The sequence below is a fragment of the Gobio gobio genome (genome assembly GCF_949357685.1).
Source record: "Gobio gobio genome assembly, chromosome: 13".
Classification (NCBI taxonomy): Eukaryota; Metazoa; Chordata; class Actinopteri; order Cypriniformes; family Gobionidae; genus Gobio; species Gobio gobio.
The window spans coordinates 50,458,712-50,486,651 of record NC_137106.1 but is presented as its reverse complement, the minus strand read 5'-3'; the positions used below and the strand labels follow the sequence as shown (position 1 = coordinate 50,486,651).

Here is a 27,940-nt window from a genome sequence, read left to right as displayed (position 1 = left end):
GCTTTTCAGTCTGTCTGGGTTGCCTTATATTCAGTCTCATATATACTGTAATGTTTTATCTCTCGTTATATTGATTCCTATACTCTCTCAAACCCTGTTAGGATTAAATCAATGACTCTCATTATTGTAAAATGTGTATATTATGTCTGTTAAAAATGTCTGTTTAACTTGGTCACCCAATTTTGCTCATCCAACAAAATGTAATTTGATTTTAATTAACATAATCCAAAGATTCTCTGAATATCTGCAATGGATACAATTTTTATTTCTCCCAGGGATAACGAGATAAAAATTTCAGACTTTCAAAATTGTATTTTCATATAACAGGTCAATGTATAATACAGTCATAGTACCTACATCTAGCTTGTCTCTCTCTCCATATATTTCTATCTCTGTATATCAGATATTTCTATAATCCTTTTTGTTAATTATTTGGATTTCCTCAGGGAACTGCACAAACCACTTATACTAAAGAGAAAACTCCAGTGTTTTTTGGTGGCCACCAGTTTGTTCAATCCTCCGGATCAATCCCTGTTTGCAGGCCTGCTTATTCATTGAATTATCTAATAGACCGGTCTATGTCCTAACAATCTACACACAACACTTTGGTACATTCTTGATACGCGTTTTCTGTCTTGGTAGCAATGCTTCTAATACCATTTATTTATGATCTCTTCACACACACTCAATCACTCGGTTTTATTACATTCACTCTGACCCTCTCATTTCAAGAGGGCTCATCAATCTCTCTTCCTCTCTGAGCTGTCCGAATACTGCGTCCGTTCCTACCAGGTCACACTTAAGTGACGGTCCAGAGAAGGTGCGCAGCACTCGAACTTCCCAAATACGGAATTATACACACTCGTTATCACACATACTGAGATCTTTAGACTTCAGACACTTTTATCTTTCACCACGCCGGGTTTCACAGGATAAACAGAGTTTTCATAACATTTTAACCAAGCCTGGTCAACTCTTTCCCAACCTTGCCAGGCTTTTACAACTTATTTTTTTTTTATTTAACCTTTATCTTTCACCACGCCGGGTTTCACAGGATAAACAGAGTTTTCATAACATTTTAACCAAGCCTGGTCAACTCTTTCCCAACCTTGCCAGGCTTTTACAACTTATTTTTTTATTTAACCTTTATCTTTCACCACGCCGGGTTTCACAGGATAAACAGAGTTTTCATAACATTTTAACCAAGCCTGGTCAACTCTTTCCCAACCTTGCCAGGCTTTTAACCTTAACAACTGATCTGATTTTGTAGGACCATAAACATTGGTACACAATCCCCTCTCAACCTGATAATTTGGTATATCCAATTATGCAGATCTTTTATGAAAAAGGTGTCTGCTTACCTTATGTTAGATGCTCTGCAGAGAGGTTGAAAGCGGATCGCCCCCCAATGATGACTTCAGCGTCGTGACAAATCCGGGTGCCCCCTCCAAATTGTTGGAAATTGCCGTTTCCTCCCCAGTTCTTTGGTTTGTCAATAAGTAGACGCAAGAGATTCAGTAAAAGTCTAAAAGTAACTTGAAAGTTTAATAAAGCAAAATCAGATCAGCTTCTGAGCTCAGGATTACAGAACAGCAATATCAGTAATGCCATACAGGCCGTCTGTAATGTCTCTCAAGGCTAAGTATGCAGTTTATATTCTTGTGTTGGTGACGCCTTTCTCCTGGTCCGATGGACACCTTCCAATGGCCTTTGATCCTCTCGACCTCCCCTATTTGGCATCTGCACACAAAATTATACCAAGCATAGCCGCTCTCCCACTGCTAGTTCAAGGTTTCAAATACTTTCGCTATCAGAGTGTGCCTCAAGTTAATTCATATGGAGACTGGCTTTTTAGTCACCATAGGCCTCTGCTGTAAGTGGTTACACAAGCATATTAAAAGATTCCAAACATATTGTAATATACCAAACATAGTTGACCTTTTTAGATAACACATAATTGTCCCATAAAACATAATTATCCCACAACATGCATTTATGTTGTGAACTTAACTTTCAAGTCTCAGCTTCAGCTCAGGTATGACACAAGCCTTTACTGTCTTCTGAAGGCTTTGTGGCTTTTGTAAGAAACAAAAATGATTGGACAGGAAGGAAACTTGGAACAAGAACAAGAGTAGAGATGCGCGGATCAGCTCTAACGTCACCGAATCTGCTGTTAAAAACAAACCATCCACCCGCATATGATTTTCTCTAGATCCGCACCCGATTGTCACATTACAATTATTCAAATTGTCCGTGGTAAGCGTGATGCTATCGCTAAACGGGTCGCGCTACTGAGCAATAATCATGCAGTCTCGGATCTTGAGATGAGCTGAATCCGAAAGTTTGAGGAATTGTTTCAGCCCTAATGTCACCCCTGGACCATAAAACCAGTCATAATGAAATTTTAAAAAATAATAATCTTTCAACTGATGTATGGTTTGTTAGGATAGGAAAATATTTGGCCGAGATACAACCACTTGAAAATCTGAGGGTGTAAAAAAATCTAAAAATTGAGAAAATCTCCTTTAAAGTTGTTCAAATGAAGTCCTTAGCAATGCATATTACTACTAATAATACATTTGTGATATATTTACGGTAGGAAATGTACAAAATATCTTCATGGAGCATGATCTTAATATCTTAATGATTTTTTGGCGTAAAATAATTTTTTTTTTTGACCCATTCAATGAAGTGTTGGCTATTGCCACAAATATCCCCGTGAGACGCAGGACTGGTGTTATGCTCCGGGGTCACATATGAAATATATCTACTGCTTGTAAATTGTGTGCATTAGGTTTTTCATTTGTGTGTAGCATATGTTCTCTTCTAACCTTTCTCACTTGTTGTTTCTCAGATGTATTTACCGGGTATGAAAGTGAAAGAAGAGGAAGAGGGCAGAGAAGAAGAGGACAGAAAAAAAAAAGGACAGAGAAGAAAAGGACAGAGAAGAAGAGGGCCGAAAAGAAAAGGGCCGAAAAGAAAAGGACAGAAAAAAAAGGGCAGAGAAGAAGAGAGCATCAATGTGCCTAAAAGAAAGGTTCCAAGGAGTGCAGTTTTTAGTAACATAGAGAAGAGTATTTTAAATCGGCAGAATGAAATGCAGAAGGAGTTAGAGGAAATGAGGTCTGTCCTCAATGAAATTACTTCCAAGAACACACATTCCCAGTGGAGGGTAGCAGCACAAGAGGATAAGATGTTCAGATTATCGTGTAATTTAAGAGATTTGGTAAATACACACATACATTTACATAGACAAAAAGACTCACTGATGTCTTCTGTACAGTTCTGTCTCTTAAGATCACTTACTATTCATGTGTTCTACAGCAAAGGGAAGTTAGTGAACTTCAGTTCCAGAACCGCCATGATTATATTATCAAGTCCTGGGTTCAGGATACGTTTGATAAGATCATGGACTGTAGCCACCCGGAAATTGATGACCCCCTGAAACAGCTGGAAGTGGTGAATAATGCACAAATAATTCTGCCAATCTTGAAAGAAACTGTATTTGTTTTTGATATGATGTTTTTTTCAGTAAAGTCAGCACACAGCAATGTGTGATAAAATGCAACACGCGAGCTGATGTTTTTGTAATTCTCTCTCCAGATTCGGGACTTTTTTCATATTGAAAGATTAGAGATAAAAACAGGAAAACGGTACGCACTTCCCAAGCTATTTCATTATATTAGCTCGGAAAAGTGTGAGGACTCCGGAGTGGCCGATCAGATGTCTCAGAAAACACCAGGAAGCAAGACGATTGACCTGGAGGCCGAACTAATGTAAGTACTTTTACATGTTAATTTGTTTCAGTTTTGGTTGCCAGACACTGATTTATTGTTTTTTTTATTTCGTCATGTTTCAGAGCTGAGTTTTTTACCATAGCACAAAAAGAAACGGTAGAAGACATGGAAGAGCTTAAAGCCTGGGAAAGGTCATCTCAAGCGTGGGAAAGGTCAGCACAAGCGTGGGAAAAGTCACCACAAGCGTTGGAAAGGTAAGCACTGTCATGCCAATGTGCACAATGGATGTTTTGCATATGTATAACTCTGTAACGATGCACTCGTGTCACGATTCCATGCAAACGCCTGAGACTAAACTCGCAATGCAATATTTATCGCGGTATAAATAAAGAAGAGATGTTTTTTTAAATTATTATTTAAATGATATTATTGTTATTATATTATTATCAGGACAAACAAATATTCCCCCATTGCATTACTATGTATTATATTCAACACTACATATAGTGGTTAATGTAGTAATGTCTAGGGCTGTAATCAACCAAAGAAAATCTTGGTCGACTGAAGTCCTGAAATTTTCGACTAAAAATTACGTTAGGAAAAAAAAGTTAAATTAATTAGCTGCGCACTGTGCGCAGTACTTGGTAGCCTTGTTGTCTGCCTAAATGAATTATAAATAAACATAAAAAACTAGTAGGCTATTTGCAGTATATTAAATAGTTTTTGACCAGATTACTTTGCACTGAAATGAGGCTCTGACAGCGTTGCATCACGTGCACCTGCGCAATATCATAGTACAATATTTTCGTAAATCATAGGCTATGTTGTCAACTAGATATCATCACAAGAACTTTTGAGGAATATGCAACATCATTTAGACAATTGTTTTTGTCATATGTATTATAATAACTGACAGACAGTATCATTTCAGCCGCTCTGTGAACATGAGTTCAGCTTTGCGGCTGAGACACGAATAGACTATTAACATAAAGCTTTTACTCTTAAACACAAAAGGCACGTCCACTTTAATAAAAAATGAATATTTATTAAACAAGAGCAGAAAAAACGCTCTCACCATTAAATAAATAACGTTAATATACAGAAAACTAGCCTTCTTCAATATGTCTCTTCTCCAGTGGGTTGGGCTAATCCAAAAGAAGTGAAAACAATGGGGGTGTTCTGAAGACAGTCTATTACCTGTGAAACAGGGGTGCTCTGAAAACACCCCCATTAGTGCTTTCCACCTGATGAAATGAACGCGGCAAAACTGACAGTACAGATCCACTTAGCGCGGTGTTGTGACGCTTCCCCTCATGTGTATGTTGATGGGCGTTCCTCAAGTTTACCGCTATGGGTGTGCGTTTGAGCCAGCGAGGAATGAAAAACAAAGGACCAGCGAGAGACTTCTCTTCGCCAGTTGGTTGGGCTAATCCAAAAGAAGTGAAAACAATGGGGGTGTTCTGAAGGCAGACTGTTACCTTTGAAACAGGGGTGCTCTGAAAACACCCCCATTAGCAATTAGAGCTTTCCACCTGATGAAATGAACACGGCGTGGCAAAACTGATTAAATGAACGCGGCAAAAAATCGACCAATCAGAATTTTGGTCGAGCCAGAACGTATCGACTAAAAATCGACTAATCGACTGGGAGATTACAGCCCTAGTAATGTCACTGAAACGTTCATCCGTGCGCACTCCTGTTTTTATAAGAATAAACCATCTCAAATTCTTCGAATAATTATATTACTAAAACTAGATGTGATCTGGTGATTTAAATGATGTTTGCGCTTTCACTTTGAGGAGTGTGTGTGCGCTTCAGATGATCAATGCAGTCAGTCACAGATCTAATCATAAGAAAGTAGAGTTTAGGTTCTCTGCCTTGATCAAGCATTTGTTTTTTTTATCATTACTTTATTAGCCTAATTGAATGGGCAGAAAGCTATGCCTGAATCAGAAATAATATATTTTTTTTAGCAAAGTAAGAACTAATACTACAACAAATGTGTACAAAGTTGCTCAAGTCTGGATTAGAGATGTGTGCTAAACTGATGAAGCGCAGCATCTGAACAGAACCGCTCTGAGACGCCAGTCATGAGCTGCTCGTGGGAACACTGCGCTATGATTAAATATTTATTTTCGTTTCAAATTGTTTCGTTTAAAAGTGGACACTTCAAGCGTTCTATACACACATTTCTCATGTCTGTGAGGCTGAGTTTGGGTTTATTTATGAGATGTTCAAGAGCAATCAAGATCGCTCCCGCGCCTCCATGTCACGATTGCTGTCTGCTATAGCCGATTTGCTTCTTATTTATTAAATCCAGGCAATTGGCTGAGGAAACATTGATTAAAATTAAGACACAATTTATACTAAACTAAAGTCACTTTAAAGAAAGGCTTTCTACAAAACAAAACTTAAGTGCATCTTTGCACTTTTCATAATCAGATGAAATAAAAAAAAACTAGAGTTGTTCTGATTCCGATACTAGTATCGGAAATATCCCCAATACCACAACAAATTCTGGCATCAGTATCGGCGAGTACTTCAACCCATGTACCGATCCGATACCATTTTCTTAAACAAGACCTGGTTATTATGACCGCGAGCTTTGCCTAACCACTGCGCGGTTCTTCTTCGCTGCTCAGAATGCATTGCAAACACAGGAAGTTGTGCTGTGTTGCCACAAGCAACCCGTTTAGAGCAGCGAAGAAGAAATGAAAAAGCATTAGCAGTATGTCCGCTGTTTAGCAGTATTTCGTCTCTGTGAGGATGGCGGGCGCCCGCACGCACGCACGCACGCACGCGTGACATTCGCTTGCTGTCTTTGTCCTCCCCCAGTTTCTCTACCTCTACGTGCGTTTTTACAGTCTATGGGCACTATATGAGGACACAAACCCATAAACCGTCACTTCATGAGAATTTACTGTGTCATATCATGAACACAGACACTCAAAGGTGTTCACGGCAACCCGTCAAAATAAAAGTTTCGGTTTAACGTGAAGAAATTTTCAGAATATGTTAGGCTACTGTTGTAGCCTACTGTAGATTTAGCTGCGTCTTTATGTAATAATAATAGTTATGCCTAGAAGGTTGTAAAGAGATTATTTTCTGATTAATATATAATTTTTTTATATTCCTACATTTATTATACTGTTTTTTATACAGTTATATTGTAAAACTAAAATACCTTTTTCAGTTTGCAGTGTTAGATTTGTGACTGCATTTGAAGTTCTTCTTCACTTAAGAAAAATAAATAATATTACTGTCAAATGCATGTCAGATAATACAAATACTGTAATAAATACAGTAGTTCACTTTTTAAACGTTTTTTTTTACCATGTTTTATTAAGGGATAAGTCTGAAGCACACCATAAAATAATTCTAGCAGTTCATACAGGGCTAGTAGTGAATACAGCTGTGTATATACAGATACACACCCAGGTATCGGATCAGTACTCGCTATCGGCCGATACCCTGAGCCCAGGTATCGGAATCGGTATCGGGAAGGGGAAAAGGGTATCGGAACATCTCAAAAAATAACATTATAATATTTAAACATAAATATAAAGCAAAATACATTGTGTAATGGCTACAGCAAGTATAGTCGGCTACAGTACTGATAAATGTCATGTCTGAGGGATTTGAGTGAGCGTTGTTTGACCGGTGAGGGTTCATGAGACATTCATGACATTTTTTGGATCTTTTTGAGAGGAATGGACTTTAAATGGAGGGACAGAAATCTTTCTCTGGTTTCTTGAAAATGATCTTCATTTGTGTTTTGAAGTTTGAAGAAATGAAAATCGTACAGGTTTGAAACGACATGAGGGTGAGTAGATGATGACAGGATTTACATTTCTGGCTGAATTATACCTTGTAAACACAGCTGAGCCTTGGATAAAAACAACTCTATAACGCAAATCATATAATTTACATCGTATATCAAGATATAAAAAAGCTATGTATTGTTACACCCCTAATGTATGATGTTGCATATGCACAGTGCAACAGGACTTTGAACGGCACTTAGGGTGGATGTATATGCACTTAATGAAAGACCATGAATACGAACTGGACCGCTATCAGGACGAAAAGGAAAAGATGTATGTTTCTTGTGCACAACCATGTGTTCTACACACTCTCAATCGGTGGGAAATCTGGGAACTGAAGACAGTAACAGTGTTTGACCATCTTTTTGTCTTGTGTGTTTTTGTGCAGCAAGAAGAAGATAGACAACTTTATAAAGCAGTTATACTCGAGGAACAAAAAGGAGGCAGAGAACAGTAAAGCCATAAGACTGATGGAAATTAAAATTGAAAACACGGAGTCGTACAAATCTGACCAAATCGATTTAAGAAATACGGTAAGCACATCGTGTCCCATCTAAAGCCATCACACCACCACGCCGCATCCAAATGTTTTACAGTTTTTCTCCATTGGTTTGGCTCATTTCTTGAAACAGAAATTACACTCTCAAAATTGTAAGATCCTTTGGCAAAACGGTCTTACAGTTCAGCACAACACTATAGCTCACTTGCAAAAGCTAATATCTCTCCCAAAACTGTTCACGCATGCTTCAAAACTAAATTCCTTTCCCATATAAATAGTCAGTGCCACCAAAGTGGCAAAGATCCTTCTCAATTGCTTTGGCTCATTTCTTAAAACAGACCGGACGTTCTCAACACTCTTGGTGATTTTGCAAATAACCAATTACAAGAAAAATAACATCAATGAAAAAACAACAACAATATAAGAGCTCACAGATCCCTATAGGTGCACCTTTCTAAATGAACACACACTTAAAAGTATGGCAAATCAATTTTGTTCACATTCATTCAATATCAGTCTGAATACCAAATTCAAATCGATCAATCAAAAATGAATGTGTACCAGAAATATTTCTCAGTCAGTAAAATTCAACCTGAACAGTTCTGATTATTTTTTTCAGACAAATTTAGCTTTGCTTTCCCTAAAAAAATAAAGGAAAAAAACTGTTTCAGGAAAAACCACAAGTCCAGTCCTATTGCGTGAAAGCGCAAAAAAATGAGAGGAAAAAAAAAAGTGATAGGAAAAAGTTGAGGAAAGATTGTGAGTGAAGATCCCAACTCAAATTTGAATAAATAAAAGTTTGCAGTATGGGTTTAGGCCTGCTCAATCCGACAGTCTAGTGTCCAGTAGGGATGGAACGATTACCGGTTTCACGATAAAATGTACCGACGGTTAGAAATATAGTTTAAAAATTAATTAACATTAAAACCGCGCGTGATTATCACGATTTTGAAAACTTGCGGTAAATCCTGTCCAGTCAGCATCAGTCTGGTGCAGCGCACCGCTGTCTTTTGAATGAGAAGAAATGGCAGAAGGCAGTGACAGCACTCAGGGGATTGTTCAGCCTCTAAAAGGACCAAATCTGAGGTGTGGTCATATTTTGGCTTTTACAAAAGTCCTGAGGGAAACTTAATCAAAGATTTGTGCGTGCATGCGTGTATGAGACAGAAAGTTCGTTCTACTTTGTGTTTATGCTCTAGGACCAGACCTTGATATAAATGTGGAAATTTTCAGATTTATACTGGATTTAGTAAAAAAAAATTGACAAAAAAGGTGAAAAAAATGTATTTTTTACACTTTCCCATTCATTTTCAATGTGGGGTCAATCTGACCTCGAGGGACTTAAACGGTAAAAAAAAATGTACACACCTTTAGAACAACCAAATCAAGCCCAGATTTTTTGTGCATGTTTAGATAGATTATTTAGGAAAAGTCACCGAGTCTCATGGCCCTGAGATGAAGGGAACACTTTTAAAAAATGGAGGAAAAGTCCAGTGGGGTCAGCTGGAGCCCAAGGGACGATTAAGGGTTAATCTCAATACCAAAACTACGTCTGATATTACTACCACTCACACTAGCCTCTTTGGCGGTTGAACTTATTATAGTCTTCTCAAAAGCCATCTGTTATAATCGCGTTGCGCATTATAACTAACCACACGTGTTTCTAATAATCAGAGGCGTTCAGATTAACCGGAGCGCACTGTCAATCACTGAAACCTGCACTCAAAACGTGCGCTGTACGCAGGAGATTCATTCCTCATACAGTGGTTGACTGTTTTTGTTCCATTTCAGCAGCGAAAATAGTTTCAAACAAACACAGCAGAACCACAGCGCATCTGATATGACTGACATAAAGTTGGCTTGACTCTAAAGCTACATACAACATTGATATACACATTTCTAACTTCAATAGCATTTGGAGAATGACTTGCAGTCATAAAACCAGCTGTTAAGTGTTCATCTAGGTGTCAGGTATGATGCACACATTTTGAATTTTGATATATAATCAAATAAGCTTTCAAATCATATGAAAATATGGATATGCATTGTTTCACTAGGATACTGTTTGGGCTCGTACACAAAATATGCTGATTTAAATGTGTCATAGCTGATAGAACACTGATGAGAATATTGCTTGAGAATACATTTACAGAGATAATATTAGATATTATATTTACACCAATTATTATGCATGCGTTGCTATTAACGACCATTATAAGGAAGGAAATCCAAAAGAATAGATTCTATCTTAAAAAAGTGCATAGAGCTGCTTGATTTATTTGTTGTTTGTTGATTTTCAAATATAAAACTTGTTGAAATGTTTTAAGTGTGTGCATCTGTTCTTTTTGAACACTTTCATCTCATTTGAACAAAACCGTGATAATATTGATAACCGTGATAATTTGGGTCACTATAATCGTGATGTGAAATTTCCATACCGTTTCATCCCTAGTGTTCAGATCCATGGGGGCTCGCCATCAAAGTGAATATCCAGATATTTGTCCACAGGAACAAAAACCTGACCTGTATTTTAGGTCAAAATTATATCAAAATAATTTCAGAGGGAAATAACAATCTTAAATCAGCGGTAAGCTGCATTATTATCTCATTACGGCAATAACCAGGGACATCGTTAGGCCTATTTTAGGGGGGCTGAAGCTACCCCAAAATGTTCCTAAACCCCCCTAAATAATAATAAGAACAACAATAACAATTTGATTTATCAAAAACCGTATCCTCATTCATATTTAGACGCAACAAATTATATATATCCAGCTACAAAAAAATATCCGAAAACTCGGAAGTTGGACAGAAGTACAAAGAGTCGTTGTGCTATCAAGATGATGCACCGCGTCTCGTTGCATTGGTGTGAACTGTGGCAGCTTTCAGAGCGTTGCAGACCGGAGCGCTACTGCAAGTAATGGAGGATTCATCTCGTCTCGTCGTTACCAAGGTTATAGGCCTAATCGTTAACGAAAATGAAGGAAAAAAACAAAAACTAGGTGGGTTGTCGTTAACTGAAATAAAAATAAAAACGAGGCATTACAAAAAAAACAATAACTAACCAAATCTGTAATATGTGTTCGGCAAAACTAACTAAAATAAAATTATAGATTAAATGTCCTTAGTTTTCGTCTTTATCAATGTCTTACATAGAGCAAATAACGTTCAGCTGCATTTCCTTTCCCTGCGTCTCTCACATACACGCACGCGCCACACACACACACACACACACACACACACACACACACACACACACACACACACACACACACACCCTCCCATGAGTGTTCGACATTGAAAGGAAGTTTGCGAAAGGTTGGCATCTTGTGAACACCTTTACACAATCACACATTAAAAAGTGGTATAAAAATATTTTTAATTCAGAATATACTTTTGTCAGTGTGTCAATGTCGACCCGAGAAGCGATTGCTACTTTAGAAAGTTAACTAGTCGCAAGTTTGAGGTAAAATGCAGTTGGGTTGTCGATGTCAAAACACTATATGTGTCAGATGAGTAGGCTATTGTATAGGGTACATTTAGTATAGGGTGTGAAAATTGCTGTGGTATTTGTAGCCTATAGGTTTAGCTCAATTTAGGTTTAGCTGTATATTTGTATTTTAGCTCAAAAATAGGTTGAATACATGCGGTTCTGTGTAATTAAATAGCCTTCTGTGGACAATTTATAGAGAGGAATTAGATATAGTATGCTATTACTTTATCATACATTTACATGAGCGGACAGATTTTTAAGTCATTTAAGTCATTGCTTATAGTAACTCATCAGGAGCAAAGTCTGGCCTAAGTAAATTCCCCCATGCAGCTTTGATGTGTCTAAAAGCTAACATTATAGTAACTTTTCTTTAACAGAGTAGAAATGGAAGAAGAGGATATGTCTGTCACGTTTTACTTGTTAACATCTTGGTTTCTTGACTGGTTGTTGACATTAGTGTAGCTCTAGATGTGAGAGTGCAAAGATTTTGCAAACGCAAATTACAAATACCCTGCCCTGTCTTCCAATCCTAGTGACGTCCCTGGCAATAACTCAAATCAAATTACATACGTTACATATTCACATAAAGTAAGTTTAGATAAAACTCACATTAAATCATACAAACACATTAATAATAAACTCAAAACTTCACATAAAGTGAATAGGCTAACGTACTTCATAGAACTTCGTCACACAATTCCCTGCAACTCATTTACCAATTGATATTAAACCATCGTTTCTCTCACTTCAAACATAAACATACAAAAAAACATTAACACTAGACAAATCCGTGTCTATGGTTGTCTTATATCAGATATTTGGTCTCAAAACAACGATGATCAGACACATTTACCCACAGGAGCTCTGCTGTAACGATCTGCTCAAAATGGAGGATTCAGCTCTCGCGCTGCACGCGAGGCGCGAGCACGTTCTAGAAGAGCAGGCTTAAAGGGGCAGTACTCTATTTTCACATAACCTGACGAAACCAAATGAAAAACCTCAAAAATAAATTAAACACATACAAAAACAATTTCTTTTTGTTTCTTTCTTTTCAGAAATACTTTTCTTCTTGTTTAGCAACCAAATAAATTATACATTTAAATAAAATCAAAATAAATGAATTAAAGAACTACTGTGTGTATATTGAATCTCTTGTAACTATGTAGCTAAAATCACCTGTGCTACACTTACATTTTTTTAAACCTAGCAATTTCTGTAAACTCAAGTAACTTGGCAATAGAGCATGAGGGAAAAAAAACAAGTTGCCCTAACTTGATAAAATATGTTGAACCAGCATCTTTTTTAGTTCTCTTAAGTAATGTTTTCCAGTCCACATTACTTGCTACAGAAAGTTGAGTCAACAAATCGCAAGTTGTATCAATTATGTATTCCATGTTGAGCCAACTTGATTCACAGTTGTAGGAACTTGATCAAATAAATTCAACCAACATCTCAAAGTTGTCTCAAAAACTGTTTTCAGTTCCAACTAACTTGATACAGGTAGTGTTGTTTTTGGCGGCCTGTTTTAATTTTAGTTTTAGTCTAGTCTTTGTGTCAAGCTGTCATTTTAGTTTTTATTAGTTTTAGTCATAGTCATACTCTTTTTAGTCTAGTCAAGTTTTAGTCGACTAAATGTCTGAGCATTTTAGTCTTATTTTAGTCAGAATTATCTATGACTATTTTCGTCTAGTTTTAGTCGACGATAACTGATGACATTTTAGTCAAGTTTTAGTCATTGAAAATTGTATTTTAGTCTCTTTTTAGTAATGCAATTCTATTTAACCCAGTCAATATAGTATAAGTACATATTATAGACAAAACCAAAATCTTCTTTTAGCCAAACCCATTTCAAACAATGTTATCTTATTATATTATTGTCACCTTATAGACTCAAGAATGCATCCATTCCAGACACGGAAGACGCTCTGATTTGAAGTTACAACATATTTATTTTACCAACTAAACATGTTAGAAGTACACACACACATACATTTAAATAAAATAAATAAAAACATTGAGATGTCTCTTAAGGTTCGTGGTGTTTTTTCCTGTGAATTTTTTTTTGGCCATATTTCTCCCCATCTTTTTCCACAACACCCATTTTATTTTCCACTTCAATGTAATAAAAGTTTTTCCAAATGTCTTAAGAATAAATGCATATTTTATTTAATTTAATAATAGGAAAATAGTATCCAAATTATTATTTAATTCTTTAAATCTGTTTAAAATTAGGCCCACATTATAGTTAAAATGTTTTTCTGTCTTGTATTTTATCTCAAAATAAAGGATGTAATTTTATTCCACATGGAAATGAGCGGAAATAAGTGAATACAGCCTCTTATTCGCTTATGAGGTAATCAGGGGCGTAGGAACGACTTTGACTTTGGGGGGGACATTTTGGCCACTATGAATCAACGTCCATCCCACCATAATAGTAACATACAGTATGGTGACATGGTACAACATGTATGTTTTGCTCATGTGATAATGTAACGGGAAAACAACATTCTGCATATTGAAATGTGCAGTAAGTGCTCATTTATTTCAGCCCCATTTCCTTTAAAAAATCAATGTTGCACTAGGTACACAAAATACTTCCCCTCAGCGTCTTTTTGACAAAAGTGTCCTCATTGGAACCCATTAAAACTGCAATTTTTAATCCCATTGCCATTTAACTATAAAATTATGCAATCTTTGTTAATAGGCTTTTATTCTGTTGGCAGAAAATAGGCTAAAACAAACTTGCCCTCCAATAGAATAGATATAGACAAAACAGCATATTAATAGCCTAATAGAGATTGAACAGACTACTCCAAACTGCGATTATTCTGGTTAAAAAAAATTGTTGTTGTTTTTTTACAAATAAAAAATGTATGCATATAACATTTTATATATTAATGTTTATATATTAATGAGACTAATAATAATTATTATATTTGATAAATACAAATATTTAACAAAATTTGAAATATTACTATTACAATAACATTTTCATTATTTAAAAAAAATTAAATAGAGCATTTAAGAATACATAAACAATATAATAATATTAATAATAATAACATTTATATTTTACAGAAAACTGCTGGGTTACCTGTTAATATGCAGACAGCATATGACTAAAAATCATTAGAAAGGTCTAAGGATTTAATGTAAAAAATAAATGAAATTCTGTGCTTTTTATCTGTGATATCAATTTCTTAAAGTCTATGTATTTAATATGCAATATGAGCCTCTTATGCATCCACTGTGGGGGAAAAAAACTGTACATTGGAGAAAAACATGGATTGTCATATAGATTTATTTAGAGATGAGTATTATTTTTCTTATTTGTTACCCAAACTTTTAATTCATACTGGAAGCCAGAGGGCGCCCTTGAGCAGAAACTCCACATTAACCTCAGAGAAGTAATCGTTAGCCCCAATGTGAAGCTAGCGATGTAGGATAAACAGAAGATAGAAACGCTTTGACTGATGAAATAAACAAGACAATCAACACGACTGCATCAAGATCTGGTGTATTTGAGTTCTTCAAGCCTTCACTATTTTCATAATAATAAGGTATGCAGTGCTGATTGAGTGCAGACTTTATCACTGTATAGAATAATATAAAACAATGCATGTCTGCCTCATTCTGTCCAAAAAAATACAACGTTCTTAAACGTAGACGTATTTTGCGGGCAGGTAATTGCCTATATCACGGGATTTGTAGTTTTATCACCGCATATGTGTACCAACACCAATATCCCCCAGAATTTCTACAACACCCCGAACGAACGCTCTGAGGGCAGTGTAGCAAACACTCTAGAGCTCCGCTTTGTAGTCTATGATTCGACTCCATTTTGCTACTGTGTAACGTTAAAGGGGTGGTAAAACACATTCTTTTGAAGGCTTGACTGTGTTTGTGGGGTGCACTGTAACATGTGTTCATGCTTCGTTTAAAAAAAAATTGCCTTATTTTTCATATATTTGACCTTTATTCTACACTGCTCTGTCCCTCCTTGTAAAACGGTCTGATGCTTTCCGGGTTGTATGAAGCCAGTCCCTCAAAAATACGCAGTGGGCTCTGATTGGTTAGCTGGCCTAGTGTGTTCTGATTCGCTAACCGCAGTGCACCGTTGTCGGAAACGTCACGCCCCATACCTGGAGACTGTGCTTTGGTCGGCGTCAATAAAACCATATGAGAACATTTGAGTGAAGATGATCGAGCAGAACCTGTTCAGTCCTCAAGTGTAAAGACTGCGGATCTATAATGATCGCTACTGAATGGCACTTTAACTTTTGTATTTTTTAGAACGATTATAGCCAAATATCTGTCACAAGAACTATTAACCCAAAACGAACACAAAGCACTGGCTTTACTATAGTAGCCAAATCACACACAGAACCATGTTTAGCATGCCTGAAGATAAACAATACATAAAAGCTCTAATCAAAGAATCATTTACACTAATGTCAGGTTCGCTGTTGAGATTTTAACGTTAGTGTTTGTAATGTTAGGTGTTCGTCGGATAACGTTAAGTATGAATAAGCATTTAACAGACTGGTTTGCAGAACAGCGTTGTCATCTGTTTACTTCCTTGCTACAACCTATTACAGGAAAACACATCGATGAAATATAAATCAGACTTACAGGTTGTGGCCCGTGAACAGCTTCTGTTTGTAAATCCAGCTTTCAGGACAGACGTTGTGCATATCCTGTATTGAACTCGCGAAGTTTGTGGAAGTTTGTGTTGTCCTCCGTGAAATGTGCAGCGCGCGCGTCGTGCATCCGCGCACCGGCAGTGTTTTTTTCACGCAGCTGACGTTGTGCAAATCTGGCATTGAACTCGCGAAGTTTGTGTTGTCCTCCGTGAAATGTGCAGCGCGCGCGTCGTGCATCCACGCACCGGCAGTGTTTTTTTCACGCAGCTGACGTTGTGCAAATCCGGCATTGAAATCGCGAAGATGTGCTGCAGGAGCCCTGCGCGCCTGTTCCCCGCTGACTCAAACACACGTGCATATAACATGCTGTGTGTTAAACGCTCTGCAACGCACCCCCGTCCCAAGGAAGGCTGAACAGAGCAAGTACCCCAGACCTGCAATCCGGATGGAAATAACAGCGTTTCCTCGTTATCGCGGCAACAACACTCCAGCCTAACTAACTTATACCACAACAGCGCCGCGATACAAAATGGCCTCACCCTCCCTTATTTAATATTCTCGGAGGAGGGGTTTATGTAAATATTGAGCCTGGTGATGTCAGCAAGCCCTGGAGGAATGTGTGTAGTCGCCTACTGGCCGTTTGCTGTAGTCCTTAGAAACTGATTTCTTTAAAAGCAAATATCTCCCTTTGCTTTAAACTTTGAACGTTGTAACTTTGCAGATGTTGTTTATGCTCAAGCAGCAACATTACACGCTAGCTAAAGTTAGAATAGTGAAATCGTGGTTTACCACCCCTTTAATAACTTTCTGCGGCCAGTGTTTTTGGAAATGAACAAGGATAAAACCCATTTTTTTTAGACCTAACTGAATGAAATTTAAGACCTCGGATGGAAATCAGGCCGTTTTTAAGACATTTTAAAGCCTTAAATTAAAAAAAATTATAATTTTAGACATTTTTGAGACCCCGCGGGAACCCTGTAATTTCAACCGCTTGACCGAGACTAATTTACCTCATACAAAGTCGAGTCGTATTCCATTTAAAAGCTGGTGCGCACCGGTAACGTATTTGTATGTGTAATGTTAACTTCTCTCTGCCAATCAGATGCTCCGAGTCCGACTATAGGTGAAAAGTGAAGAATATGAAGCTGGTGGGTGAATGGTGATTATTCAAATACTGTAGCATGAAATGGGACATATCACTCTGGCTTTGACTTGCTGGCAAAACCGAATATCATCTTTGTCGCACTTTCAAAATAAAAGTTTCAAATGTACAGTTTTTGTCCCTGAGGTATAGGCTAATTTTTGAGTGGGACACATGCAGCATTTTCAAATATTGAGGGGGACACGCCCCCCCCCCATCCCCCCCGGTTCCTACGCCAATGGAGGTAATCATAATGCTGCGGTTATTTTAACATATCTAATTGCTGCCGTTATAACGGCACATTTCAAATGTTTGCGTGCTTTTCTTTCTTTTTTGGAGCGGTGATGAAATATCTTGCTCTTGTAAATACTTGCCAGTATTTCAGTAATACAAGTCTAGATCTTTCAAATGCATCCAAATAACAGCGAAACACAACCGCACGGTGCTCTGCAGGGGCCAAAAAGGATATAAACAGTGAATTCTGAAGTGATATATTATTGAAAACTCAGAGATGTGGATTCAGACGGCACCACACGACCTTGGTGTTTGTCAAGCAGTAAGTTAGGTCATTCGGCCGGAGATTTTTACACGGGTGGTGGGAGAAAAACACTGATATTCTGGATTAAGACGACAATAAAATCACTGACTAGCCTCTGTAAATGATAAAGACACCTTACGACCGCTGGACAAACAATTACCGTCCGAATAGTGCTTATGAACCCCGACTGCCCGCCCATCGGTCTCGTTCACTCACCGGAGCTAAATCTTCTAAAATGCCGCGCGAGTGGGGTTTGAAGAGAGTGATGTGGCCTGCGTCTGCGCAGTGAGACCTGATGCAGCCCCTGAATGAGACGCACAGAAATACTGCAAAATAATAATAAAAACGCGACTTTTCGTCTCGTCTCATTTTCGTCAACGAAAATGAAGAGACATTTTAGCATAGTTTTTATTTTGTGAACCACATTTAGTCTCGTTTTTATTCGTCATTGTCACATGACCAGCATTTACGTTGCGTCTCGTCTCGTTTTTGTCACATTATAAAGTAGGGTTCTTGCAGGTTTCAGAAAGTCAAATTTAAGACCTTTTTAAGACATTTTAAGACCATAAAGATTGAAATTTAAGACCTATACGACGCATTACCAAAATTATTTAAATCAAAGAAATAATAAAAAAAGCAATGACATTAGTAACCCTCCACAGCCAACAACGTGCCAAATGCCCAAAACCTTAGGCCCAAAATGAAAATAGGCTAAAACAAACTTGCTTAATAGAACTTGCCAAATAGAATACAAAACAGCATATTAATAGCCTAATAGAGATTGAACAGGGGATGCTCTAGGGAGATAGGATAAACTAGGGATGCACGATTTGGGGTAGATATCTAATAGCGATTATCCTGGTTAAAATGCTTTTTTTTTTTACAAATGAAAAGTGTATGCATATAACATTTTATATATGAATGTTTATATATTAACGAGACTAATAATAATGATTATATTCAAAAAATACAAATATTTAACACAATTTGAAATATTACTATTACAATAACATTTTAATTATTAAAAAATTAAAAATAGAGTATTTAAGAATAAATATAACAATATAATAATAATACTAATAAAATAACATTTATATTTTACAGAAAACTTATTTTACAAAAAAAACCTGCTGGGTTACCTGTTAATATGCAGACAGCCTATGACTAAAAATCATTAGAAAGGTCTAAAGATTTATTGTAAAAATAAATAAATAAAATAAAAAGTCTATGTATTTAATATGAAATATGAGCCTCTTATGCATCCACTGTGGGGGGAAAACTGTACATTGGAGAAAAACATATGGGTTGTCATATAAATTTATTTAGAGAGAAGTTATTTTTCATATTTGTTACCCAAACTTTCATTCATACTGGAAGCCAGAGGGCGCCCTCGAGCAGAAACTCCACATTTCCCTCAGAGAAGTAATCCTTAGCCCTAATGTGAAGCTAAGCTAGCGATGTAGGATAAACTGAATATAGAAACGCTTTGACTGATGAAAAAAAAGACAATAAACACGACTGCATCAAGCTATGGTGTATTTGAGTTCTTCAAGCCTTCACTATTTTCATAATAATAAGGTATGCAGTGCAGATTGAGTCACTGTTTAGAATAATATAAAACAATGCATGTCTGCCTCATTCTGTTCAGAAAAATACAACGTTATTAAATGTAGACGTATTTTGTCGGCAGGTAATTGCATTTATCACGGGATTTGTGGTTTTATCACCGAGTACGTGTACCAACACCCCCAGAAAGATCACAACACCCCGAACGAACGCTCTGAGCGCGGCGCAGCAAAGACTCTAGAGCTCCGCTTTCGCGATTCGATACTTTTTTGCTCCTGTGTAACGTTAATAACTTTCTGCAGCCAGCATTTCTGGAAATTAACGAGGATAACACTTTTTTTAAGACCTAACAAAATTAAATTTAAGACCTCCGGTGAAAATCTGGCCGTTTTTAAGATTTTTATTTTAGACATTTTAAGACTTTTTAAGACCCCGCGGGAACCCTGTAAAGGTTCGTTGACGACGATATTTAGTCATACTTTTCGTTGACGAAAACAACACTAGATACAGGAAGTTGACTGAACAAACTGCATGTTGCATCAACTCGTGTTTTAAAGTGTAATAAACTTAACACTGTAAGTTGACTTAAAGCTGCAGTCTGTAACTTTTTTGGGTTAAAAATTATCCAAAATAAATGTTTGAGCAAGTACATAACCAGCTAGCGTAATATACTATCTGCTTACCTTAGCTCGATTTACAACGGTAAGCTTGTAATAATGTTTTTAAAGGGTTAGTTCATCCAAATCATCCATGTAATTAATTACTCACCCTCATGTCGTTCGACACCCGTAAGACCTCCGTTCATCATCGGAACACAAATGAAGATATTTTTGTGTAAAGCTGATGGCTGAGAAAGGCTTCAGATAGGCCTCCATTGGCGTTCAGTACATTTACACTCACAAGACCCATAAAAGGCACTTAAAACGTTGTTACAAAGTCCATCTCACCACAGTGACTCTACAATAATTTTACGATGCGACGACAATAGTTTTTGTGCGCAAAAAAAAATCAAAATAACGACTTTATTCAACCTCTTCTTGTCTTCCGTGTATGCCTCCACGACGCATGCGCGAGAATATGACGTAGCGCCGGGGTTCGGGAATCCATGAAATGCACACTTTAACCCCATTTTGAGAACTACGCCGAGACCTAAAGCACAATCAATGTAGAATTCAACAGCTTAGATACGCGCGTCTTCCTCTGCTTGTAAACAAATCGCTTCTGGGTCATATGTCCGAACGCCGGATCTGCGTAATATGCGTAACATTGGATTCCTCCGTGCTGTGCCGTGCCGAGGTACAAATCACGTAAAGTTGATAATTCCGCGGATAACTGCAATTGCAGATTTCGAACAGAGATGGCGACAAAGAGGAAAAACTACGGACTGCAGCTATAAATTAACTAAGTTAAAGCAACAAGATGACCTGACTTAGTTAAGTTGAGTCAACTAATCTGTTTTTTTACAGTGCAGAGCCAATTCAAATTCATTAAAACAGAGGTGAGGCTCTGATTCACTAATACATGTGTCCAACTTTAGATTTGTTAAACATACATTATAATTAACTTGTACGTGATGTATGTTTGACCCAGTCACGAGTGGAGGGATCCCAAGATATGCTTTTTAATTACAAATCACTTAAAGTAATTTTGTTAGAGACTGCAGCTTCTTAAAGGTCCCATGGCATGGCATTTTTCTATTATTTTATAATGTTTCCTGTGGTGTACTTATATTGTTAGTATGATTTTTACATTAAAAAATGTCATAATTTAGAAATAAAAGGCATTTTTTCTATACTGTTATTACATCTCTGGCTGAATGCCCTGTTTCAAGGGGCGTGTCTGCTGTGAGACTTCAGTGAAAACGCCCACTGTTGTGATTGGCTGACATCTTTGCATTTGAAATGAGTGTTATATTATGTTGCAGAGGGGGCGTGGCTTAGCGAGGCACTGCACGCATTTTCTCCACATTCTCTGGGCGGGCAAAGCAGAGGAAGGGGAGGTAACCTTTCCTGGTATGATGTCATAACAGGAAAATTCCAGATCAGCTCGTCTGAGCTGTCATTTTCTCAAAGGCAGAGAAAGACAGCCAGAACTCGGTTTACACCCATCAAAAAATTCTAGCCACTTGGGGACCATATACAGGCTAGGGGAACTCATATTAATGTTAAAAAACCTCAAAAAATGAAATTTTCATGACATGGGACCTTTAAAAAATACTACATTCACCGCTGCAGACACAACAGCCACAATGGAACTGAAGAGAGAATTTCAACAGACTCATGGTACATGATTTCAAATGTTTCAGTGCGTCAATATGAGGACAAAACATCTTTAACTACAACTAAAGACACAATATTCAATAAACTGACCTGCCAGGACACCGCATATCCCGTAGAGCCTCACAGCTGACATCGGTGTCACCATAAACATCATCCACATCTGTCCACGACAACATCAAATATCTGTCCCTTGTCTGTTTGGGGTTCAACTTCATAAAATTGTGTGTAATGTTGTGTCATTTCGATTCTTTTATAAGGTAAGTATTGCACTCGTTTTAAATCAGAAATAAGTGTGTTTTTGTTCATCTGAACTCCTGTTCATTTTCAGTTCATCCTACCTGTCCTTCTGAACCTTTTCTATATCTGCTGTTTTTGTTCTTCTGGCTCTGCATTGCTCTACAGCCCTTCTGGGGCTCTGCCCCGTAAAACAGCTTGCATTTCTTGTTCTTTCTTTTGTCTTTTTCACACTTGTGTGACATAGATTAGAAAAAAGAGAGAGTTTTCTGCACACTGCCTGGCAAATCTTACTCCTATCAGAAGAAGCTAATATAAAGTTGGTTTGACGTTGAATGTTAGACAGATATTCACCCGCTAAAAAATTCAATAGATCCTTGGATTGGATGACAATAATGTATAAAATGTTTTACCTGAAAGGTATTAGGATGTATAACTGAACACAGATGACAGTTTATTTGTTTTAATCCTCCTCAATGTTTTCAACACAGAAATGCTCCGAAAGTGACCCACTGGTGTTTAGGCCAGGTAGGGACCGTCTACAAAGTATGTAGACATGGAAGTGGAGGAAAATCAATGATTCACCATCTCCTTGTGAGAGATGGTATCTCCCAAATAATGAATCTCCCAAAATGAGCATTTTATTCCAACATTTGGCTACTGGAAACATTAGGGCCCTTGGCCAAAATGTATATCCTGTGAAGACTAGCATGGAAACAATTTGGAGTGTCATTCTTGCATTAATAAAGACAACATATATCTGCATTTCAAAAGAACCTACCACATTGTTTACAACATAAACAGTGGAACACTTTTCACGATATTACATCTTTGGTCCTCACACATTGTAAAGGCACCATCTTCGTAATGCAAAATGGAGTCCTGAGCTCGCGCATTTCTGAACTAACTAACGTTAACATTTCAAACACACATTCAATAGAATACTTGCGTCTGCATACTATTAAGCATATATTATGACATCATTTCAATGTATTTTGACTAATTATTATACTTCATACCTGAAAAGGAGAGAATATTACAATCACAGAAAACTTGTGCTGTTTCTCCACTGCAAGCTTTATGTAGAATGGAGAAATCCCACAAGCTCCCCACCTAGTGTCAGGGTTCTCTCACTTCTGTCTAGTTTATTCATGGTTTTGTGACAGAGCCCTGACACTCCTGTATTGTTTGTCTTGTCTTGTGTGAGCGCGCAGCTTTGAGCATGCTCGAGCTGCGTGCTCTTCTGTCCTTGTGTTTTGTGTGCGGGCGTGGTGTTCGGATCCCAGCACTTCGGTCTTGTTTGGGTTTCAGTTTTGTGTTGGGATTCGGACATTCATGCTCCGACATTCATGTTTGTTTTGTCACTCTGTCTTGTCACGTGAGCGTGTGCTCTTCTGTCTGTGTAGCACACGGTTCATGTTTTCATCGGCCGTGTGCTTTCATGTTATGTTTTGTCTTATGTTGTGTAGCACGTGGTTGGTGTTTTTCACTGGCTATGTGCTACGTCATGTTGACTTGTTTTGTCAAGTCAAGTCAAGTCAAGTCAAGTCAAGTCAAGTCAAGCCTAGCCAAGTCTGTTTTTCCCCCTCGGGGTAGTTTGTTTTGTCTTGTTTTTTGTTTTATTATTATCATTCCATTCCTCTGCATCATTGAGTCCTCGCTCCTTTCCCTTCACCAACCCTGACAGAACGATTCAGCCAAAAGAGGACTCAGCAGAGAAATGGGTATCTTCCTTTTCCCATCTCCCTGCCCTTCCGCTCATCAGATGGCAGACCAATGTAGCAAACTCCACTCTCTTCGGCAAGGGGGAGCCAGCGTGAAGGAGTTTGCTTACCAGTTCGTTTTTGCAGCGGAGGGGCTCAACATCGGTGATGCAGTGCTCAAGGACATTTTTAACAGCAGCCTTAATGAGCCTGTCAAAGCCTGGGAGATGGCAATGCTGGGGATATTGCCTTTCTGGCATTTTGTTGGGTATGTATACCACCGTGGAGAAGAGGGTGGCCTTCCACCTCTTGGTCCTTCCCCACTTTTCCTCACAAATGGTCATGTCCCCAGTCCTCCGATGACCCCTTCGGGGAGAGGGAGGAGGAAGAACCGGTCCGCCTCATCTGCCACCTACCCAGAGGTGGCAGCGCAGCCTGCAGCTCTGCCCATGTCAACTATGACCGCTGCAGTTTCTCCAGAGGTGGTCATGGATGCTGCAATGCTCCCTGTGATGGTTGAAGCTGCAGTGCCCCCAGTGATGGCCAAAGAGGCTGCAGCACTCCCAGATGCAGCCGCCAGCACTGTAGCTCCCCCAGAGGCGGCCGAAGAGGCTGCAGCTCCCCCAGAGGCAGCCGTCAGCACTGCAGCTCCCCCAGAGACGGCCGAAGAGGCTGCAGCTCCCCTGGAGGCGGTAAGCACCCGACCACCGCCTCGTTCTCGTAGGAGGAGAAGGAGGAAGAAGGCTTTCTCCATCCTACATGGCCTGGAGGCCATCCCAGAGCCTGCTGCCGGCCCAGAGGCACTACCCAGGCGTCTTGCACTGCCCGCGCCACCCAGACGTCTTGCGCTGCCCGCTCCGCCCAGGCGTTTTGCACTGCCCGCGCCACCCATTCACTTTGCCCTGCCAGCCACAGCCCCTGACCCGAGGCCGGTGAGGTCTCCGGCCCCTGATCAATGTCTGGTAATGACTCTGTCTCCCGTCCTGTGTCCTGTCCTGCCTCCGGCTCCTGTCCTGATTCCTGTGAGGGTCCCAGTCAGCCATCCAGACCCGCCAGAGCCCGTCTGGCCCGTCCATCTGGCACCACCCTGGCCTTCAGCCAGGACTCCTGACCTGCCGGAGCCTGCCTGGTCCATCCCTCCAGCACCACCCTGGCCTTCAGCCAGGACTCCTGACCCGCTGGAGCCTGCCTGGTCCATCCCTCCAGTCCCGCCCTGGTTGTCTTCCGGGGTTCCTGATCAGCCGAAGCCACCCTGGTCCATCCCTCCGGTTCCGCCCTGGTCCTCTGCCAGGACTCCAGATCCGCTGGAGCCCGCCTGGACTGTCCCTCCGGCACCGCCCTGGTCATCTGCCGGGGGCCCTGATTGGCTGGAGTCACCCTGGTGCATCCCTCCTGCTCCGCCCTGGCCTTCTGCCAGGACTCCAGACTCGCCTGAGCCTCCCTGGCTCAACCCTCCCGTCCCTCCCTGGTCTATGCTGAAGACTTTCTGGACTGTCCTGCTGGCTCTGACTTGGCTCCCCTCCCTCCCTCCCCTCTTTGTCTCTGTGTTTTGATTTTCCTGTCTTGTGTTTCATTCTGTGTATCTGTGTGTCTTGTTCCTGTCTTGTTTTGGTGTCCCTCGTTAGGGACGCCAGGTGGCGTCCCTTTTGATGGGGGGTAGTGTCAGGGTTCTGTCACTTCTGTCTAGTTTATTCATGGTTTTGTGACAGAGCCCTGACACTCCTGTATTGTTTGTCTTGTCTTGTGTGAGCGCGCAGCTTTGAGCATGCTCGAGCTGCGTGCTCTTCTGTCCTTGTGTTTTGTGTGCGGGCGTGGTGTTCGGATCCCAGCACTTCGGTCTTGTTTGGGTTTCAGTTTTGTGTTGGGATTCGGACATTCATGCTCCGACATTCATGTTTGTTTTGTCACTCTGTCTTGTCACGTGAGCGTGTGCTCTTCTGTCTGTGTAGCACACGGTTCATGTTTTCATCGGCCGTGTGCTTTCATGTTATGTTTTGTCTTATGTTGTGTAGCACGTGGTTGGTGTTTTTCACTGGCTACGTGCTACGTCATGTTGTCATGTTTTGTGTGAACATGCAGCTGATGAGTTCTCATTAGCTGCATGTTCATGTCATGTTTGGTGTGTGAGCACATGTCTTGTTAAGTGTTTCTTTGTGCCATGTGCTCGTGTCCATTGTCTAACCCCGCCCACCTTGTTTCCTGATTATTGGTTCATTTGCCCCACCTGTCTTCCCTCGTTGCCCTCTTTTGTTTGTTCCCTATTTAATCTCCTTGTGTTTGCAGTCCAGTGCGGAATCGTCGTCGTATTAACCTCATGTTTTCCTGCTCCAGTCAAGTCAAGTCAAGTCAAGCCTAGCCAAGTCTGTTTTTCCCCCTCGGGGTAGTTTGTTTTGTCTTGTTTTTTGTTTTATTATTATCATTCCATTCCTCTGCATCATTGAGTCCTCGCTCCTTTCCCTTCACCAACCCTGACACCTAGTGTTCACGCAGACCAGAGCAATCGATCGTCTAACTTATCATGCCAACTAACTGATCACAGATAAACTCAGAATAACCATAAACTACATATTAACATTTTATAAACTTTTCTACATATTCAAAATAGCAATTATATATATATATATATATATATATATATATATATATATATATATATATATATATATATATATATATATATATATATATATATATATATATATATATATATATATATTACAGTGTACACAGACTAATGCATTTTTAAAATACACGTTCATTTTCAATCTGTCACATTAGCAGCATATAGCTTACCTGTTTTGGCAGTCTGAACGAAGACATGATTATACAGCTGGAATTCCAAAAAGCGGCAAGCCTAATTGGTGGGGGTAGGGTGGGTCGCATTATCCATTGGTAATACATAACAGAGGGTGTTGGGTGACACTTCACCTCAGCTGCTCTCAAGTTCCATGCGAGTTATGGTAAAAAGGTTAGGCGGAAAATTAGCCTACCAGTCAAGACTAACCGATTCATGAATTATTACAGATTTGTTATCGAATTACTTTTTTTTATTTTTCTTGCGCAAACAGCAAAACAAAAGAACACGAGGATTCACACATTGTCAAATTATCAGCACCTGCAGAGCTAAGCACATGGAGGCGCGGGTGCTATCACAGAATAACTCAAATCATTTAAAATACTCCATCGTTTTTAGTCATACAGATAAAGCTAATGCATCATACAACTGTAAAAAATTGTTAACTGTCTTCTGTTTGTGTACTCACAATAATAATAACAAACGTGTTTTTGCTATCTGTCATCATGTGAACTTGAACAGAAACTAAAACGTGGCTTAATTTACTAAAACAGTGTTATTAGCAAACCAAACCAGTAAACACCATACTAATAAAGCATAGGCTTCTATACCGAAAAGCAGACGAGGACAGAATATGAATGCAATAGTTTAATAATTGGCCTACACATTAGGCGTTTTCTTCCCATAAATAAAATGCTTAACGTGGCTTAATGTAGACAGTGCCATTAAAAGACCAAACTTCGTAACCACTATAGGCTACATAGCCTACTAATAAATCATACTTCATAAGCTACGTTAAAGGTTTTCTTTAGGACAGTTTTCTATGGGAGAAAAATATTCAACGTGTAGGCTAATTAAAAGCATTACGTTCATATTCTGGGCTCATCTACTTTGCTGTACATAGTTTACTTTATTGATATGATGTTTGATGTCTGTTATCACTGTTTTACGATACAAACATGATACATGTATTGATAGAAATCACAACATTTCTAATTTTAAACAAATTAATTCCAACTGAAAACAGCTAACGATATTCCTTGATTAGGCCTATGTCAACCGGACCTATGACACAGCTGAACCGCGGCTCGTGTATTGCAAATACAGACGAATATTGTCCATTCTGTCACATTTTCCTGTGTTCTCCTCCGACCCCTGTCTGTCTCGTGTTTTGATTTATGATGGGAAGCATACAGGTGCTGGTCATATAATTAGAATATCATCAAAAAGTTTATTTATTTCACTAATTCCATTCAAAAAATGAAACTTGTATATTATATTCATTCATTACACACAGACTGATATATTTCAAATGTTTATTTCTTTTAATTTTGATGATTATAACTGACAACTAAGGAAAATCCCAAATTCAGTATCTCAGAAAATTAGAATATTACTTAAGACCAATACAAAGAAAGGATTTTTAGAAAAATTGGCCAATTGAAAAGTATGAACATGAAAAGTATGAGCATGTACTGCACTCAATACT

At 38.8% G+C, this 27,940-nt stretch overlaps 1 protein-coding gene across 1 annotated transcript; it reads left to right on the top strand.

Annotated features, from left to right (window-relative positions):
* The first annotated feature begins 3,285 nt into the window (after positions 1-3,285).
* LOC307136077 (uncharacterized protein) lies at positions 3,286-11,045 on the top strand. Its single transcript, XM_079832832.1, has 4 exons — positions 3,286-3,459; positions 3,604-3,776; positions 3,860-3,991; positions 7,950-11,045. Exons 1-4 carry the CDS (start codon positions 3,409-3,411, stop codon positions 8,116-8,118), a joined length of 525 nt encoding a protein of 174 aa, XP_079688958.1. The 5' UTR covers positions 3,286-3,408; the 3' UTR covers positions 8,119-11,045.
* Positions 11,046-27,940: the final 16,895 nt, after the last annotated feature.

Bases quoted from the DNA above. Each gene is read 5' to 3' on its own strand.
- LOC307136077 (XM_079832832.1), top strand. From the start codon at position 3,409: ATGGACTGTAGCCACCCGGAAATTGATGACCCCCTGAAACAGCTGGAA. The intron at 3,777-3,859 runs GTAAGTACTTTT...GTCATGTTTCAG, and splicing joins GACCTGGAGGCCGAACTAAT to AGCTGAGTTTTTTACCATAG. The intron at 3,992-7,949 runs GTAAGCACTGTC...GTTTTTGTGCAG, and splicing joins TCACCACAAGCGTTGGAAAG to CAAGAAGAAGATAGACAACT.